Raw genomic sequence first — 18,600 nt, 5'->3', positions numbered from 1 at the left:
CAAACTTACTTTTCTTGGCCATCTTTGTGAGTTGCACTGATTTACTGAACCAGCCTCAGCAGCAGTCCATCAGTGGTGGACTAAGGAAGAGAGAAGGGGCTGTTGACAAAATATAGGCTTTAAATCAGCTCCAAATGCTATATATAATTTCCCCCAAATCATTGTGTTCAAACCTCTCCTGACTTTAAGAGTGAAGCAAGGTAAATCACCCCTGGTGCCCACAGGAGCATGTAATCAAGGAATTAATTAGAACCAATGAGCATGCTGCAGCTTCCTACCTGCAATTTTCCCATATGGACAAGTACCATATTTGTAAGTGTGAATACCATTCTGACACAGATATGCATATATAATGCAACACTGTGTTCAGTGGAAATCATGCTCAAAAAGCAGAATTACACGCTCTGTTAAAAGCAGAGCTGAAAGCACTACCTGTAATCAGTGCTGCTAGCATTGTTGTCCTCTGCTTGGGCTGTGGTTAGGCTTCATTTAAACAATTTAACCTGCTGGGATTAATTTTTTTTTTTTTACATCAGATATGGTTTAGATGGATCTATTAAAAATCCACCAAAAAAAGAAGAAAAGAAACATCTATTTCTTACACTAACAGTGAGAAAATAAAGGGTTTTTTGCTTATGCTGAGGCTGTGCTTGTATATCTTTATTGGGCTCTGGCTTGTTTCTGTGTTAGAACAAGGAATTCAATGGCCGGAAGAGCATCGCCAGGGCCCCTGCTTTTTCCAACCCTTTGAAAAATAATGCCCATGTGTGTGTTAGGAAGCATTAGCTGGTTTCATTTTGCATGTGCTCAGGAGAGGGATCAGTACAGAAAACTTCCAAAACCTCCATCTGCAGAGAGGTTGTGCTGGCAACCCACGGACTGGCCACTCTTCACGTTGAAGCAGTCTTCTTGCCAAACACAACATTTCTTGGCAGATTTGCTTTCTTAGAGACAGCTATGTATCTGCCCTTGCTGATGCATCAGCAGACACAGCTCACTGTAGTGTACACACAGATCAGACAGCAACATGGGAAGTACAAATCCAGGGCTTTCAGGAAGCAAAGCTCAGAAGGACTCAATTCCAGAAACCTGCCAGGTTGACATTTGAAGGTGGGAGGGGGAGTTCAGGAGAAAACAAACAAAAGCAAAAGCCCCCAATACCTAAAACAAGAACCAAACCTGAAAACACTCAGAACCTCAAACCTAAATGTGGTGTCCAGCTTTAGTTTGTTTCTTTTCCATTTGAACATAAAGAGAGTAACTTTCTGTAAGTGTGAGCCATGGGATTTCCCCTTTTAAATGGATATCACAATTTTTTTATGGAAACCCTCAGACTGCTGGGGCATGGGTGCCTTTGACTTGGATCTGCCTTTCTTCAGAGGTCACATTTACTACCTGTGAGGCTCAGGTGAGGCTGTCTGGTGAATTCAGCTCCTCCATCAATGTACCTTGTCTTCCACTTAGGGCAAAGACTGGGTGGAGGCCTGAGATCTAAATGTGTTCATGAAAAGCTGCCAGGAGAGACAAAGCAACGCCACAGCAGCACCGGTGCTGTGCTTGGCCTCTTCAGCAGATGTGCTCACCTTCCTCTTTTTCTTGGCTACACTATGGTGAGAACTCATCATCAATGAAACTCGCCTTACTCTGTATTTTTCAAATGGCAGAGGAAAAGCTGGGACCAAAACATCTTATAGCTACTGTCTGCACATGCAAGCTTGCACTTTGTGCTGCTGATTCTTACCCTATCTCCCCTATTCCAGTCCTCGGTGCCATCAGCTCTTTTCTTCCTGTAGCTGGGGAAATCCTTGCAGTGACTTAGCCCTTCAAATCTGACCGAATCTGATTACAGCTTGTTTTCCTGCTGGGTAAACAAGATCACCCCTTTGAGAAGCATCATTAATAACCCCTTTCCACCCACCTTGCTTCTCTTGAGGCACAACATCCTGACATCCTTTCTTTAGGTAAATCCTTACAATGCTCACATTAATCCCCTGGCTCTCCAGCTTAATGGCTTTGCCTGTAGCACTGAAAGTGCTGCCTTACTGAAGTCCACTGTCTACATAGTCAATTATCTTATCAAAATAAACCTACTAAGATATCCAGGCATGAGATAGCCTTGGTAAACTCATTTTGCACTTGATCTCATTTCCCATTTACTGAGGTCAGCTAGTTGGCTGCTTGGGGATCCCAGCTTACACGGCTCTCCAGCCTTAATTTCTTAATGATGGCAATGACCTTTGTTACTTGTAGAAAGTCTCACCACTGGACTGTGTTTCCACATGCCAGTTCCTGAAAGGGGCAATTATGTTGCCCCTCATTTCCCCTTACCACCACCCACATCCTTTTCAGCAAGGAGCACGAGCAGCTCTTCTGGTTTGCTTCCTCCTGACCACAGCCCAAGGCTCTGAGGGGTTCCTCATACCCAGCCTTGTTTATGGCTGGACACAGTAATGCCAGTCCAAGCGTGGCCTCACAGGTTTCACTATCACAGCCAAAACAACTCCAGCCACGCATGAGTAGGTTACATCAAAGCGGTCAGCATGTCAGGGATACTCAGTGGAAGAAAATGAGAAGGCTCTGGGGACTGAGGACAGGATAAGCAACATTTCACTTCCTAAGCGCTGGTCCCAGTGCAAGCAGGTGACTGAACAGCATGAACAGCATGCAAAAAGATCTCACACTCCTCTGCCTCTTACAGCTCCCCAGCTACTCCGGTGTGGTGGCGGTGCTGACAGACCGGAGACCAACACACTGCCCACACCCAGCAAATGCCTGTGCTGACACAAAGCCGGAGCCCTGGGCTCATGCTCTTGTCACATCCATGTCAAACAAGGAGCTGTCCTGTGCTCCTGCTGCTCTGGGGCTGGGGTAGAGCACAGGGATGGGGTCTTTGATACAGGATGAAAGCGCCAGTGTGATTTTCTCCTCTGCTCCAAGCAGAAGTGACAGCTCAGAGGTGGGGCAGAGCCACTGCCATCGGAGAGGTAGGGATCACAGCAATTCTGAACCTACAAGAAGGGCAGCATCCGCATTTCCCATGCCTCTCTCTGTCTCCTGGAGTTATTTTCTTAACTTTCGACAACATGTGGTCTGACACCACATCAAATATGCTTGTTTTTTTCCCCAAACCAGATTCTCTTACACTGTCTTGCAGCTTTGTGCAGCCACATATGTGGCAGATCAGTGATGGACCATGTCCTCCTAGACCTCAAGCGCTGTCTCAGTTTTAAGAACAAGAGGTTCACAGTAAGCAGCTTCCTTCGCTTAGTGATTGCTGTCGGGAGCTTGCCTGTCCCTTCTGCTGGACCAGGCTCATCCTGGGAACACACCAGGGGACTGACCACAGCACCAGTGTCTTTGGTGGCCTCCTCTAAAGCCTTCATTGCCCTGCGGGTTCGGGGACGTGCACAGGGTGAGGGTTAAGCTGGAAGAGCGGATGCCACTGTCAGTGTCCTTGCTCCTCCTTCCAGGAGGACTTTTCCATGCATCAAAACAATGTCACCATTGAATTGCATCACACAAAGCACATAAATAGAGAAAGGAAACATAACCAGATATTTTAAAGCCTTGTCAGACCAATGGATGAAACAGAACATTCAGTGATGTTGCTCCCATGTTCCCCTTCCGTCACAAACCTGTACTTCCCAGTTCTCTGAAATTCAACTCATGAAGAACCAAATGCAGAAGTAACTTCTCAAATGTTGAGTTTTTTGCTGTTCCTAAGCCCTTTCTCATGAATTCTCATACTCCTTTGTTCTTTTGGTGTATGTTCAAAAACAGGAGTCATTCCCAAGAACAGCACTGTTACAGAGGGAGCTGGTGAAGCAAGAGCCACAAGAGAAAGACAAGAAAGAAGGCCCTGGTCACAACCCAGCATCAAAGAAATCCCTCATGGTGGAATATAACCACCCCATCAAGTAACTCAAAGCTACCACAGGGCTTTTCCTAACCTATCATAGCTACAATTTTGCCTACTCTCAGTTTAAATCATTCAAGCTGAGGAAAGTCATCCTGCAGCCTGGCAGGTCCTGGTACTATAAGCCCTCCCCAATAAGCTAATAGGAATTTCTGAGTATCATTCCCATCCACCTGCTTTCCCAGACTTCAACTACTGCCTCCAACTCTCCCTCTGTCAAGCTTAGCTCTTGTGCCTGTACCCAACCCATGATTTCCTTAGACATCTTGAACACACTTGCAACTTGCTGGCAGAAGAGAAGCCCTTACTCACCAACCTTGTTCCTTTCTCATCCTTATTTTTATACTACTTCTATCCTTGCAAAACCAGGAGCCTCAGCAGAGCTTTGGCTGGGATTGTGCTTTCTGTCCTAGGAGACTGAGCTCCCTCTCCTGCAGCTGTTCTTCATATTCCTCACACTTGGCACATCTTTTGTACACTGTGGACTGCAATTATGTTTCCCAGACTGTCTCTTTTCCCACAGAAAGGAGAAACCTGCTCTCAAAGCGGAAAGCACATTTAACACTTCAAACCTCACTGCTTGCACAATGCAGGAAGAGCATCACTGTTTCAAAACCTACAGCATGACGAAACCTTCTCCCCTCCCATTGCTAAGCACCACATCCCATTAGGGTTTATTTTCATTGGCAAGCACCAAGGACCTCCAAGTTTAGCCTGCTGGTGCTGTAGGGTGAGTTGAGAGGGGTTGTAAGGCAGGATTGATGGGCCCCTCTGCTTGCAGGCACGGCATACCTCTGATGGGCTCCCCTCCACCCTGATACTCTCAGAAAGGATGGGGACACAATTGCCAGCAGCTCCTGCAAAGAAAGCACCTGAAGGGACAACAATGAAGGCACTCAGACACTGCCACCATGCAAGTGGGGAACACAGTGCCAGCACACAATCCAAAATGAAAATGTCACTTGATTCACAGCAAGGAACAACCAGCCTGTCAGCCCTGGAGCTTCAGATCCACCACTGGAGCCAAATACCAGCTCCAAAAGAGCTGTCTGGGATTGCTTCACTGATCAGTCACTGATCAAGTCCCCAGGCTTGAAAGCAGGATTTGGAGTGTACTAGGGGGGTCCCTGCCCACACTCTCCCATTTACCAACATGTCAGTTATGAACCTGATGAAGGGGCAGTAAAGATGAGTTTGCAGTTCCCTTTCCTCGATGGGGACTATGGGAAAGGTGATCACACCCCAGGAGATGTTCCCCGTGTCCCTGACCTTGCTGGTTGTCCCAAGCTGGCATTGCAGTGCCTCTCTCTGTGGTAAAGCAATTACCCTGCTTATCTTCTACCCTGCAGAATTATGGTGATTTGAAACAGTTAGACTCTGTTGTATTTATAAAATTTTTGTTTTTAAATCCGTGTTAAAGATGGCTTTTGGAAGCATCCCAAGGAGAGCGGTAGGCGCCACAATGAACGGCTCACACTGATTTTCCACCATTTCCCTTTCGCCCTGGAGAGTGAGCTGGGCCTCCTCTTGGACAGTTTGTGGAAGAAGACAAACCTGGAAAGAACAAGACTGATATTTCTGCAAAGAACTCTGGTTTCTTCAATAAGAGACCAAAACCCAGTATTCCCTAGAGCCCAGTTTCCCAGAGGGACCTCTTCTTCTGCTGCCATGTCCAGAATTTGCTTCAGCCAAGCACTCCAAAACCTCTATTACTATTCCCCACACAATCCCATGTGTAGGCAAAACCTTCTGGCATCGTCCAGGCATAGGCTGTGCTTGCAGCCAAGGCTCCCAGCACCTGTTTCAGCTGTGCTACCCAAGACAGCATAGAGGGAGGCGAGCCCCTCCTTCATTAGCACAGGAAGTCAGGCAAGAAGTGAGGGTCACCACCCCACCAGGTGGAGAAAGCAAAGCCCTGTCCTGCCCGGGGCAAAGGAAGCACAGAGCCAGCCTGCTGCCCGTTCCCTGCTGCAAACATCCAGCCCGAGGGAGCACAGGCGCCCTGAGGATCGTGCCAGGGCATCCTGCAAGGGTGAGTGCTTCCCTCGCACAGGCAGGCGGGGTCACGCACCGCTGCCCTGCCGGGACTCTGCCCGGGCTCACCACAGACATCCAGATGGGTCCCCAGAAGACCTCACATGGCACTTGCTGCCCCTGCTTTGAATGCCCCTGTCACAGAGCATTGTTATGTACCGGCCAGTGACTGAAATGCACGTGGGGACTGAGAACTTGGGCAAGCCCAGAAATATTCCCCACTCAAAAACAAAATGGAAAAAAAAAAGCCTGCTGTTGTTACAGAGAAAAAGGTGCTATTAAAAGAATGAGAGACTGGTAAGAGTTTGACGCTGGTCCAAAATGAACATATTTTTAGGGCTCCAAAAGATCCTGTGGAAAGTCTGGGGGGGAGAAAGCGAAGATGGATAAGGGAGGTGAAAAACGAGAATTCCAGACGTGCCTTTGCAGTCCCGTTTTGGGAAGAGCTGTAGGATCCAGAACAGGGACACTTCTGTGTTTAAAAGCACCACACATTTTTAATGGTCACCTTTTTTCCAACTCTGGGCCTGAAGGCCTCATGTAGTTCTGAGGAAATGTCCTAAAGGCTCTCAACCAGTTTGCAGCTCCAGGGCTGCAGTGCTACCCTTCACAGCCCCATCGAACAGGAGCCCTCAACCCTGAGCTCATCTAGAAAGGCCAATTTTTTTAGTCAGAAAGAATTACCCTTTTTTTCCAGATGAAGGTGAAGGAAAATTCTGAGTCTAAGTGAGTGCTAACCACAGTGTCCAACACACAGCAGGGACAGGTCCGCAAGCTGCTCCAACATGGTACTTTCCAGAAGGCATAACCTGGCTGTTGGTCCACAGAAGCCTAAATTTTCATTAATACAAGATACAACAAACCCCCCAGAATGGTGCAGCATGGTGAGTCTTTAACTCTTTGCAGTGCTCAGCATCAGAAGGCCATTGTTGCAAAGGAGGAGAATTGTGCCCACCTCCCCATGCCACAGTCTGAGCCAGGGCAATGCTTCCCTGCAACATCTTGGAGATGGAGGTGCTCCCTGATGGAGAAGGCTCTCCTCACCCACTTGTGGACATCCCATGGGACTCACACACAGAGATCCCTCTGGGATCAATGCATCCCTCTGAGCCTGAAGACTGCTGCTCTCCCCACCCTTGGTCTGCAGGCTCCTGCTGATGTCCTGCAGGTTCCTCCTGCTGTCGTCTTCTGCTTTCTGTCTGCAAGGAGTCCTCAACACTTTTCTCTGACATCTCTTGGATGTCACTTAACTGCATTACACATCCTGTTTTCATTTTTTAGGGAGCTGAGAATTCAGGGAACTGGAAGAAATTATGAGAACCAAACATCTCAGTGCCACGGGCAATTTTTTGCCAACCTAGAGATGTTGTCCCATCTTCCTTCTCTGTTTGAGGAGCCCTGCGGCTTTCCTCTCCACTCCTCTGCCCTTCAGGCTGGAGCAGAAGCCATTCCTCACAGACTGCAAGACAAAAGCAGGAGGGGTTTTCCCTCTCACAGGCTCAAACCTTAGGAGAGAAAAACCCCGCTTTGCTTTTGAGCACTGCACCAACCTGGGTAAATTCAGAGCTGTTCTACAGAAAACAAAATGAAGCAGAGAAGCAGAAAAGGTCAGCAGGCACTGCTGGCAGTGTTGGAACATCGGCAGCTTCTTTTACCACTTCCTTTTCTTTTGCTATTTTCTGTGCTCAATGCTTCTCAAACTCCACATTTGCAGCGGCGCGCAGAGGAGGAGTAGATCTAGGAATGGGCATGGCTTGATGAACCACCAAGGCCATCAGAGCTGATGTTCCCATGCAGCCCTGCACTCTCACAGCTACCTGAATTCCCCCAGGGCCCCCTCCAGCCCCCCACTCTGACTTGCCCCCAAATTCCCCAGGGACTCTGCTCTGACCCAGAGCTACATTTGTGATTGCCCTGAAATCCCCCAGGGCTGCAGCTCAAAAACTACCACTGCTTTCTCCCATAAGCATCAAGGGGGGAATTTTTGTTTTCCCTCCATGTAAGAGGTGCTGGTACCTTCTGGAGTGAACGAGGGCTCTGGAGACCTGGTGTGCAGGTGACCGCCAGCTGGTAAAAATGTTCAGCTTCCACAAAGTGCAATCCCAGCCATGCTCAGTCCTGTTTCTTGCTCCTGTGTCATGCTCCTATCCCTTCCTCATCCACTGACTAGACTCCTTCAGCTGCCTAACCACTACCAAAAAATAAAAATAAAGGATAAAGCAAGGCAATGGGATCACCAGGCACCTCAGGACACTAGGTAAAACAGCACTGCTGGACAAAGCAAAGGTCAGCCCTGGATTGGGAGGGGTTGAGGTCACCAGGGAGCTGATCTGGGCCATGCTGGGGCTGTGAGGAAAGCTTTGTCCCAAAATATTGAAGGAAGTTGTCTAGAGAAGAGGAGGCTCAGGGGTGACCTCACTGGTCTCCACAGCTACCTCTTCCACAGTCTCTTCTACCATGCCTACAGGAAACAGCCTTAATCTGAGACAGGGGAGATTTAGACTAGGTATCAGAAAGGGTTCTTCACTGTTAGGATGGTCAGGCACTGGAATAGGTTGCCCAGGGAGGTGGTGGAGTCACCACCGCTGGCAGTGTTCAAGAGGTGTCTGGATGTGGTGCTGGATGCTGGTTCAGTGGTTTAGGGGTTAAAGTGATAGTGCTGGGTGAATGGTTGGACTTGGTGATCTTGAAAGTCTCTTCCAACCCTGATGATTCTGTTGGAAATTATACAACTTAAAATTTTTTTAATGTAACTTTAGTCAGAGATTTGTTTGCCTTTGCCCAGGGAGAGGGAATTGAAGCTCCTCTTCAAAAGACTCTGCTCACTGAAGTTGGGTGAGGCATGATGAGTTAACATCTACAGATTGGGAGTAGCCAGAAGATATAGAGGAGATAAACGAGCATTAACGAAAATTATGCCCTGGTGTGGTTGGAGACACCTGGGCTGGGAAAAAAAACAGAGTGAGGACCTAATTAGCATCGAAGGCAAAGAGATCAATAACCAACAGGAGATCGAATACTAAGAATTTTGTAATTTAGGACCAATGAACATGAATGTCTTTAGAGATTTTTATGTATAAATAGGTGAAAAGTCTAGTAAAGAACCATGTATGGTGGAATGATTTTCACTGCACAACACAGGAAAGTGTGGATGAAATAATTTCTATTGCACATCCTGGCTGAAATAACATCCCAGCCAGAATAAAGGAATGCCGTGATTCTCTAACATTGAAAAGATGTTGTTGGAAGTTTCTGTTTTTCCTGCAGTTTCAGTGTCAATTCTATGGTTCTTTAAGGGGGCAGGCAGAGGGGCAAAGGTCCCCGGAAAAGGCTGGAGCCTCTCCTCAGGCTGCAGCAAGGAGGGGAAATATAAACCAAGGCTAAGCAAAACTCTCCCAAGATCTGTCTGCAGCGCAGACACTGAGTGGAACCCTGCTCAGCCAGGAGGAGGGCAGGGGGGGTTGTTCACGCAAAGGAACTGCTGAAAGCGCCTTTTTTTCCCTCTTTTTTTTAGGAAACATTTCGTTTCCATGCGTCGCCTTCATTTCCCACGTGCCCGTTTCGATTCCGAGGGTTCCCCCCCGCGCTCCTGCCCCAAGGCAGCCCCGAAAATGAAAGCAAGCCCAAGCCGCCTCCGCCTGCGCCGCGCCGAGCCGGCCGCGGCCGGGGGGCTGCCAGGGAGGGCTCGGGGGCTGCCAGGGGAGGGCCCGCCAAAGAGGGCCCGGGGGCTGGCGAGGAGGAGCCGTGGCCGGTGACACCGCCCCGGGAGGCCGCGGGGGGACGGGCCGAGGGCAGCGGCCCCGGGACGGGTTAAACAGGCCGGGCCCCCGGCTGCGGAGGCCCAGCCGCGCCCCCATGGCGTGGGGGCGGGCCCCTGTGGGCTCCTCGCAGTCTGCCTCGAGGTGGTGGCCGTGCTCGCCGGGCTGGCAGCCATCGGGGGGGCTCGCCGTGTAAGTACCCGCGGGGCCCCGACTCGGGTAGGCCCGCCGGCCTTCCCCGCTTCCGCTTCTCACAAGCGAAAGGGAGACGCACACCCAGAGTTGGGGAGGGTTTTTGGGCGAGGGCGTGGTTGATATTTCATGGTTGAAGTAGCCGCGGGGTGGGAGCGCTGCCTGTGCGAGCACACGCTGTTGTAGCCTGCCCGAGAAGCAGGGCCAGGTGTCACCGCCATTGCCTGGCCCTGCCAAAGCTGAGCAGCTCAGCCAAACCTTACCCCATACCCCTTACTTCTGTACCTCTGAGGGTCAGCCTCGCCTTAGCCCAGGGTACAAAAGCCTCTGGGCGCTGATCTGAGCTTGTTCATGCACTCAGAAGGGTGGAGAACATGGCTGTGGTCACATACCCTGCACATGGTTCAGCCCTTGGGTTTTGGTCTTTGAACCGGGTACAGTATGCAGCGTTGTCCCGGGCTGCTGCCAGTGTCCCAGCAGGACATGTCCAGCTGCCCCTGGCCCGGGGCTGGGCTGCACGGGAGCTGCCACACACTTACTCATGGTAGGTGCACAGGGTCCATGCGCTATGAAGAAACACGTCGTCTGAGTGAGACTCGTGTGCCAGGCAGGGTGTCCAGCCTGCTGGAGCTTAGCCCATACTGGACTGGGAAAAATTTAATTTTTATTCTCCTTCTCTTTTTTTTTTGTTTTTTGTTTTTTGTAGTGTCTTCTACATTGAAGTAGTCATGGGACAAAAAATATGTCCTAAGGAGATAGAAAACTATGTGGCATCCTTAGTGCTGAGTGCAGTTGGTGACACGCTGGGCTATTACAATGGGAGGTGGGAGTTCCAGAAGAGCGGCCCAGTCATCCACAAGGAGCTGGCAGAGATGGGGGGACTGGGCAACTTCAGCATCCAAGGCTGGAGAGTCAGCGATGATACCGTGATGCACTTGGCCACGGCAGAAGCCCTGGTAGCTGCCGGGAAAAACCCAAGCTTACCACATCTCTACACTCTGCTTGCAAAGAACTACAAGGAGTGCATGAATGACATGGAGGGCAGAGCTCCAGGTAACCCCTCCATCCATCGTACTGTTTGGGTAGAGCTGTGCTGGCGCTCGTGTCTCTCTTGCAGCTTGCAGCTGGGGTTGGCCCTGGCTCTGCTTTTGGCTGTTCAGAGTGTTAACTGTGTTTTATGTAAAAGCAAAACCACACTCAGTGCCTGTTTCAGGATGAGCTAAAGAGAACAGAAGGCGGCAAGGTGAAGTGGTTTGGGCTTCTCTGAACTAGATGAAAAAGATACTGTTTTGCCCACATTTAGAAAACATTCTTACAGGTGTTTTTGAGGCCTGGCCTTGAACTCGGGAAGGGTGATGGGTTTTGCACTTGGGATTCCTACATTCAGTGCATAAAAAATGCACATTCAATCAGTATAATGCACTGATTATAATGCACTGAGATGCTGTGTTAAAGCAACACATTTAAACAGAATTAATACAGAATTTCTCATCATAAATGCAACAAATTACATGTAAAATATATTTAAAGGCACAGAGATCCTTGCTTGGAATAATTACATATTAAATATTAAACCCAAAGTCTGCTTGTGGTTAGCTCTGCATGCCTGCTTTCTGCAACAGGACAGTCAGGCCACAATCTTCTATTCTGAACCCTGTACTTCCACCATCTCTCTTTTCTCTGCACAGACACAGTGGCGCTGAGTTTGTGTCACAGGCAGTGGGCCTGGCAGTATTCAGGAAGGGCACCTTGATGGCTACAGTAGCCAAGACATGTACAACATATCTCTTTGGCTCCTAGTTCACCCAGCCCTCCTCACCCAGCTCTTCCCCAAGGATTCCATCTGTCTCTGTGCTCGTGGCCCAGGCCATTCTGGATGCTTGGATTACATTTAAACTGGAGCTGCTTAGGCTGGGCCTCTAATTTGACCAGTGCAGGAAGTGTGAAGTATCCAGGAAACACTCAAATTCAGCAGTCTTGTGCAAAGTTTATACATTAAAATTGTATGTAGGCTTAGACATGCTTATTTGGAGTGGCCAGAGTATGTCAAGAGTGTTCTGTCTTGACATTAAACATGGGAAAGGCCAAGTCTTGCCACTGAGCATAGTGTATTAGAGCTGTGCATTTCCAAAACAAACCAGGTTGGAAACCTGAACAGGAATTTATTCTACATACCTTTCCATAGTGGTCTCCTATCCTTGTGTCAAGAACTAAATTACCAGTCTTCTTTAACACCCGTAAATCCCAGTTGTTGAAGTGGCCTAATCAATAAAATATTTAGGAAGGAGTAATGATACTTGTCAGGATAGCAAAAGCTGGCAGATCACACTTCCAAGAGATTCACTGCAGTTTTGGTGAAGCAGCATCGTTTAGTTCCCCCAGCCAAGGTGGACTAACCACAGCTGGCAGTAAGACAGTACCTGGAAGGTATTTTCACCCTCTAAGCTTGGTGATGAAAACCTAAGATGAAAAGGAGAAGAACCTAAATTTTAAATGTTAGTAAATTTAAATGTTAGTGCTGCATTCCTTCTGTGACTGAGCTGTAATATGCCCACAAGAAGTTCCCATTTTGAAGTGAAGAATTTGAAAGCAAATTTGCTATGGATGCCAAGAGGAGTGACAAGGAAAGGTCAGATTGTCTAGGTAAAAAAAGAAACACCCATTGTTTAGAGGGTCCAAAAACAATTTAACGTCGTAAAATCTGAATTGCTCCTGCTGCAGCCACAGGAAAGGTATGCTAGCTCTGAGAGCTTAAATCCTGACCCTTAGAAGTTTAATTCCCACTGAAGGGAATACCTAATCCATACCCTGAAAAGCTGTCTGCTGTCTGGAGTCTCCATGCCATATTGGTAAGTCCTAATGATAAAAGCTGCATGCCACTAACTTCTTTTGGCAGTTCAGAATAAATGGATTTTAACTGAGAACGTAACCCAGGGTCGTGCTGTTCCGGCCTAAGTACTCACCAGGGAATTGCAGCCCTGAAGGCTGAGAATGGAAAGTTATTGTTGTAACTTTTCACTCAACACAGAAGAGATTTCCTTAGAACAGTGGGGGAAAGTCACATTGATGGCTCACATGAGGGAGTCCAGACCTGAAAGCGCAAAGGTGCGGTAACAAAGGGATTCCCACAACGTTCGTTGTCACAGGACAGCCGCAGCAGGGTCCCTCAGGGACGCAGCCCCAGGAGAGAACTCACCGTGGTAATTCAGTGACAAGGTAACCCCTACATCTATTATTGCTATTCGTGATGTGCCACAGCCCCAAATTCATTGTTCTTTGCAGACTACAAAGCCACTGAATTAAGCTACTCAAGCTTAGACACGCATCTTTTTTCACAGTATAACTACAGTGCCTCTCCAGGAAATCTGTTTCAAAACTCTTTTGGTCCAAGTTCTCTCCCTTTGGAATTATTTACCACTATGTAGTTTTTTTATCTCACCTTTATCTCATCCCAAGCAACTGTTACTGTCTGTGCTCATGAAGAGTCTAGAGAAGTGGAATATTCCAAAAATAGGGTCCAGCTGTTCTTGAAACTTTTTCAGGTTGCCTGAATTCACACACGACTTTTTCCTTGTATTTGTTTTTCCCTTAGACTGTCGGGCTCTCGTCCCCCCGCCGCGCAGCCCCGGGCGAGGGGCCGTGAGGGCGGCACGGGGTTTCCCCAGCCCCTGCTCAGCCTCGCTCCCATTGGCTGCTCTGTGCTCCCTGCGCGGGAAGGACCCTCGGGCCGGGACTGGGAGAGTTCCTGGGCAGAGCCCCGGCCGCGGCTGGGGAAATGAGCAGCTCTCCAACACCTACCAACAGTCCCTCCCTAGAGATTGCCTTCCCACCGGACTCCTGGTTTGGTATAGGCGTGTTACAGTATCCCTGCTGTAACATTAGACCAGTACCATGGTTAGGTGACTTCTAGTTTCCTGTTGTTAGTACAAAGGATTCCTAACCAGGTTGTGAAGGATTTCCAAAACAATTTCCTAATTCAAAAACTCCCTACAGCAGTTTTTTAAAAAAAAGACCTGGTGTGATTCCAGCTTTGTCTTCCTAAATTGGCTTTCCAATGTTTTAATATTTTAACTGTTTCAAAGCCTGAGGATAATACTTACAATACTTCATAAATGCTAGGAGTCTTAGCTGTTATACACTGGTTTGTTTTACACAATTTTTTCCACTTCCAAGTTATCAGTAGTCATCTCCTAAAATAATATGCACAGGCGTAAAGCTGCAAGCAAATTGTATTGCAAAATAACCAGTCTTTCTTTCCATTTAAAGCCTTGTCATCTTCCTTTTTCTTTTAACTACAATTAGTGCAAGAACAACCTCACTTTTTAATGAAGAACTGAGGTGTGTGGTCTCATCCTGCCCATACATGTCCTGAAGAAATGTTTTTCTCGAAGTTTCAGCAAGAGTAATCTTTGGTTTTGTTATGCAGATTTTGATTTTAAGCTACCTTAGTCCCTGTGCTCTCTCCCCTCCTCCCTGTCTTCCTGGAAGTTCTCTTTTACCAGAATATACAAATAGAGTAGTTAGCACATCTTTTTAAGAATGTGGCTTTGTTTGACAGGTTCATTTTAATGTCCTGTTACAGGTCATTAAGTACAATGCTTGGTAAGGTGAGATTTTTAGAAAATTGCCTCAATTTTCTTTTAGTCATCATGAAGCTGGAAATGATACTGATATCCCTCTTAACAATTTTGATACGCAGCAGCCAGCGCTGAATTAGTAAACTACACAAAAAGCAGATTTAGAAGCCTGAACATGTTCCCATGTTGAGACATCCTAAAAGCAAACTCACAGGCACTTCAGTCAGAGACTGGTCCCAGTAGAGCTAAAGACACTTGGCCCAGCACGTGACATTATTCCTGACAGAGGCCAGCTGCTAGTTATTTTCAGTGTATGTCCAGAAGCCAGTCTTAAAGCTGTGCATGGATCTGGAGATATTTCACTTACAAGGGTGCTGTACATGCAGGTAAAACAGGCTGCCATAAACCAAACCCTACTGCCAAACATGTACACGAAAGTGCAGAAGCCAAGAGCTCTGCAGGGGACTTAGTGCAGTGCCTTGCTGTGATTAGCAAGGTCACGGATCATGGTGACTGAGTTGCACCAAAGTGAGGTGAAGTTGCTTGACCAGGCTTCCTCCTTGCTACTCTGTTCTATTTAGTTTGACTTCCCAAGTAACAGAGCACCTGCAAGTTCATCAGCTACCTGTGCCAGTGAGGGAACAAAGTGTAGGAGCAACAGTCTAGTTTTGGGGGTGTGGTAACAGCCAGCTGCTGGTTGACCCTGTGTGTCTGAGAGAGGACTGAGCACACTGGGGTTTGTGGAGTCCACCTTTGCCGTTGTCCAACACGTCAAAACTTTAATGAAGCTGCTTGAAACCTGCCTTGATTTACCCTCCTGTTGGAAAAGAACTATTTCAGATTGGGCCAGAAGGGAAGACTAGGAGAAAAAGGCAAGGTAGAAGAGAATCAAAGGTAATTTAATGTTCCAAATCTGTTTCTTCTTCACACACGAGAATTTGGGCGTAACTCTCAAAACATTCCACTGTCTTGGCTGGGCTCTGAAATTTGGGTGTGTTTTTTTGTCCTATGAATGTGTTGGACAAGTGTTAGTCTGAAGCAGCAGCACTGGAAGAAGCAGAGTAATTTCTTCAAAAAGTAAATATCAGAAATATGAAAGAGATGGAGATGGGCTTGCCTCATTTTGTATAGTCTTTCTGTAGTTACCCTTTAGTGGCAGTGCTTGGAGATGAACTAATGGGCTGGACAAACCTTTGGTGTCACCTAGTACGCTTGTTCTTCAGCTTATGGAAGAGGAGTACAGTAAAGCCAGTTATGCAGACCATGTTGAGGTGAAGGAGGTGCTACACTCGAGGCTTTCTGACAAACGTAAACTGCAGCAAGGGAGAGCTGGAAAACATTTTCTGTCAGTACATTTTCTATTAGTGAGGCAATAGAAAGATTCCTGAGGAGTTTGTGGGGTCTCTGCCTTTAAAAGTCCTGTAAAAAAGGCTAAACTGAAAAAGCAGTTACCTAGACTTGCCTTTTGTCAGAGATCCTACAAACCTTTCTGTTTACAGGGAGATATCTATGCGTATATATCTATTAGTATATATGTTTTATGGATAACATGAAATGTAAATATAAATAATGTCAGTAGCTCAGCAGCGAAGTGTTTCCTACCCCCTAGACCTTTTAATTATTTTCACAAACAAAAATTATCAGGTCTGCTGGGGAGGACGCAGGATGCTCCAGCAGTTTCAGGCAGGATATGTATGTGAGCAGACAACTTATGCTTTTAAAGGGAAGCTCCAATGCAGAGCAGTGCTTTCTTCCCCACTGCCCTGCCTGTCTTCCCCTGTTCCCGAGCTGTCTCCTGCTGATGTTTCTGTTTCTTCTTTCTCTTGGGCTTTGTGGCTGCTCTCTCCAGGCGCCATGTCTCTGGAAAGCACCATGAAGCTGGACCCGGGGCGGCCGGATGGCTGGAGGATCCCGTTCAGCCCCCGGGCGGGAGGCTGCGGGGTGCCATGCGCGCCATGTGCATCGGGCTGCGTTTCTACGACCCCGCTCAGCTGGAAACCCTTGTGAAAGTCAGCATCGAGAGCGGCCGCATGACCCACCACCACCCCACCGGCTACCTGGGGGCCCTGGCCTCAGCCCTCTTCACGGCTTATGCAGTGAACAGCGTGCCCCCCCCGGCCTGGGGGAAGGGGCTGATGGACGTTCTGCCCCAGGCAAAAGCCTACGTGCAGGACTCCGGCTTCTTCGTGAAGGAGAACATGGAGCACTGGTGAGCTGCACTCCCTGCACTGCCATTTCTTAAAGCCGTCGTACGACAGGGCGAGCTCTGCTCATACTAAAGTTTCAGTAATCACATTATGGTAAACTCCTAGGGCAGCACTCGCCTGCCATAGGATTAAATCAATTCAGAATACCTTAGCTTGGGTGAAAAAAAAAGGCAAGTTGTGTTTGGGTCTTGTAGTTGTGACCGTTTTTTGGATCCACTATGAAGTGGGTGGACTGGTCATCTCACACAACTTTGATCTTATGAAAGATGGGAAGCAGGGCTGGGGAACAGTACTAGGCTTAGGGCTGAGCTCAGTTTGAAAGTTATAACCAAATGTGACTGCATATTCACTGCAGCTCTGTGTGCAGGGGCACACACACAGAGGTAGAACTGCTCTGAATTTGGGAGGATGACTCAGTTCTCACTCTGAGCCTTTGAATCCTGCAGGTGTTGGGCTGCCTTCTCCCATGTGGCTGGAGGGAGGGGAAATCTAACTCACTGAAACATGTCCCTGTGCCTCTTACTGTAAATCATGTCCCTTTTGACAAATGGGGGCCGCCTGCTGAGCCCTTGCTTCGGGCTCTTGATGTGGCGCGTTTTCCGCTGGTGCCTGCGTGGTGCTTGGGTGTGTGCTGCTGCCCTGGGACAACTTAGAGCCGCTCCATCCCATCCCCTGTTTGGCAGGTATTACTTCGAAGAGCAGTGGAGAAAATACCTGGAGGAGAGAGGCATCGCGGACGGGGTCTCGCCGCCCACGTTCCCGCCCAAGTACGGCGTGGAAGAGAGAGACTCGTTCTACACCTCGCTCAGCTACAGCGGCTGGGCGGGCAGCAGCGGGCACGACGCGCCCATGATCGCCTACGACGCCCTGCTGGGCGCGGGGGACTCCTGGACGGAGCTGGCCCACCGCGCCTTCTTCCACGGGGGCGACAGCGACTCCACTGCTGCCATCGCCGCCAGCTGGTGGGGCGTCATTCACGGCTTCCAGGGCGTTCCCCCCTCCCTCTACGCCCACCTGGAGTACAAGGACCGCCTGGAGAAGGTAGCCAAGGGCTTGTACAGCATCATCTAGGCAGGAGATGGCAGGGCAGCCCACGGGCACACTTACCACCGGCTGTGCCATGCTCTCTCGCTTGGATTGCAAACCCACTGGATTAAATCTCATGAGTGTGAGCCAGGACGTTTTCTCTGTGTGTTGGCTTCAGGGGAAGCCACATTGGTGTTAGTTAGGGGCTGGTGGTTTGATGGGAGCACACAATGGTCCCCTGAGGCATCCCTCCTGTGCTGCAGGGTGGCTGCACATTGTCTGGTCCTCAAGTGGAGCAGGAGCACACCCACTGCAGCCCTGCTAGTCAGGCAGCAAACCCCACTCAGGCTGCCCCAAACTAGCATCCTGCCCCTGCAAGGGGATCAGGGGGCACAAGCAGCCCGTTGTGTTTGGGGACAACAAACCTTTCTTACAAAATTATTTTAGCAGAGGATATTTTTTGTTTTAAATCAGTGTGGAAAAAAACCCCAAATCCAGCCTCAAAGGTGTGTAAGCAGCACATTTCGCCCAGTTCCACACCACTTCTGCGATACAGGTAGGAATGCAGCATGCTACTTCCCTATTCCAGGGAATGTGGGAATTCTAGACTCCTGATCAAATCCTTACTTAAGGCAAAAGTGGGTAATGAGAATTAACAGGTTGCATTTTACATCAGCTTCAGTAGTGAATTATATTCTGCTTTCATCAAGGTTACTAAAGGTAATTTGCTTAACATTTGCTATGCATAATTCTATTAAAATAAGGGTTTTCTTCAAATCCAGACGATGACACAGTAAAGTACTTACTGCTTGCAGAACAATTTCAAAAACAGTGTTTCCCATTCAATAAAAAGACCTGACAGGCCTCTGTTAAATGTGATATTCTATTAT

General features: G+C 48.4%; 1 protein-coding gene across 1 annotated transcript; it reads left to right on the top strand.

Annotated features, from left to right (window-relative positions):
- The first annotated feature begins 9,567 nt into the window (after positions 1 to 9,567).
- ADPRH (ADP-ribosylarginine hydrolase) lies at positions 9,568 to 18,574 on the top strand. The gene is given in 5 exon segments (XM_010399482.4): positions 9,568 to 9,900; positions 10,607 to 10,953; positions 16,327 to 16,416; positions 16,419 to 16,686; positions 17,368 to 18,574. Coding segments are annotated over 5 exon segments (1,188 nt in total). The 5' UTR covers positions 9,568 to 9,805; the 3' UTR covers positions 17,756 to 18,574.
- The last annotated feature ends 26 nt before the right edge of the window (positions 18,575 to 18,600 follow it).

Source organism: Corvus cornix, chromosome 1 (genome assembly GCF_000738735.6).
Source record: "Corvus cornix cornix isolate S_Up_H32 chromosome 1, ASM73873v5, whole genome shotgun sequence".
NCBI classification, from domain to species: Eukaryota; Metazoa; Chordata; class Aves; order Passeriformes; family Corvidae; genus Corvus; species Corvus cornix.
This window is presented reverse-complemented; position numbering and strand designations above follow the sequence as displayed.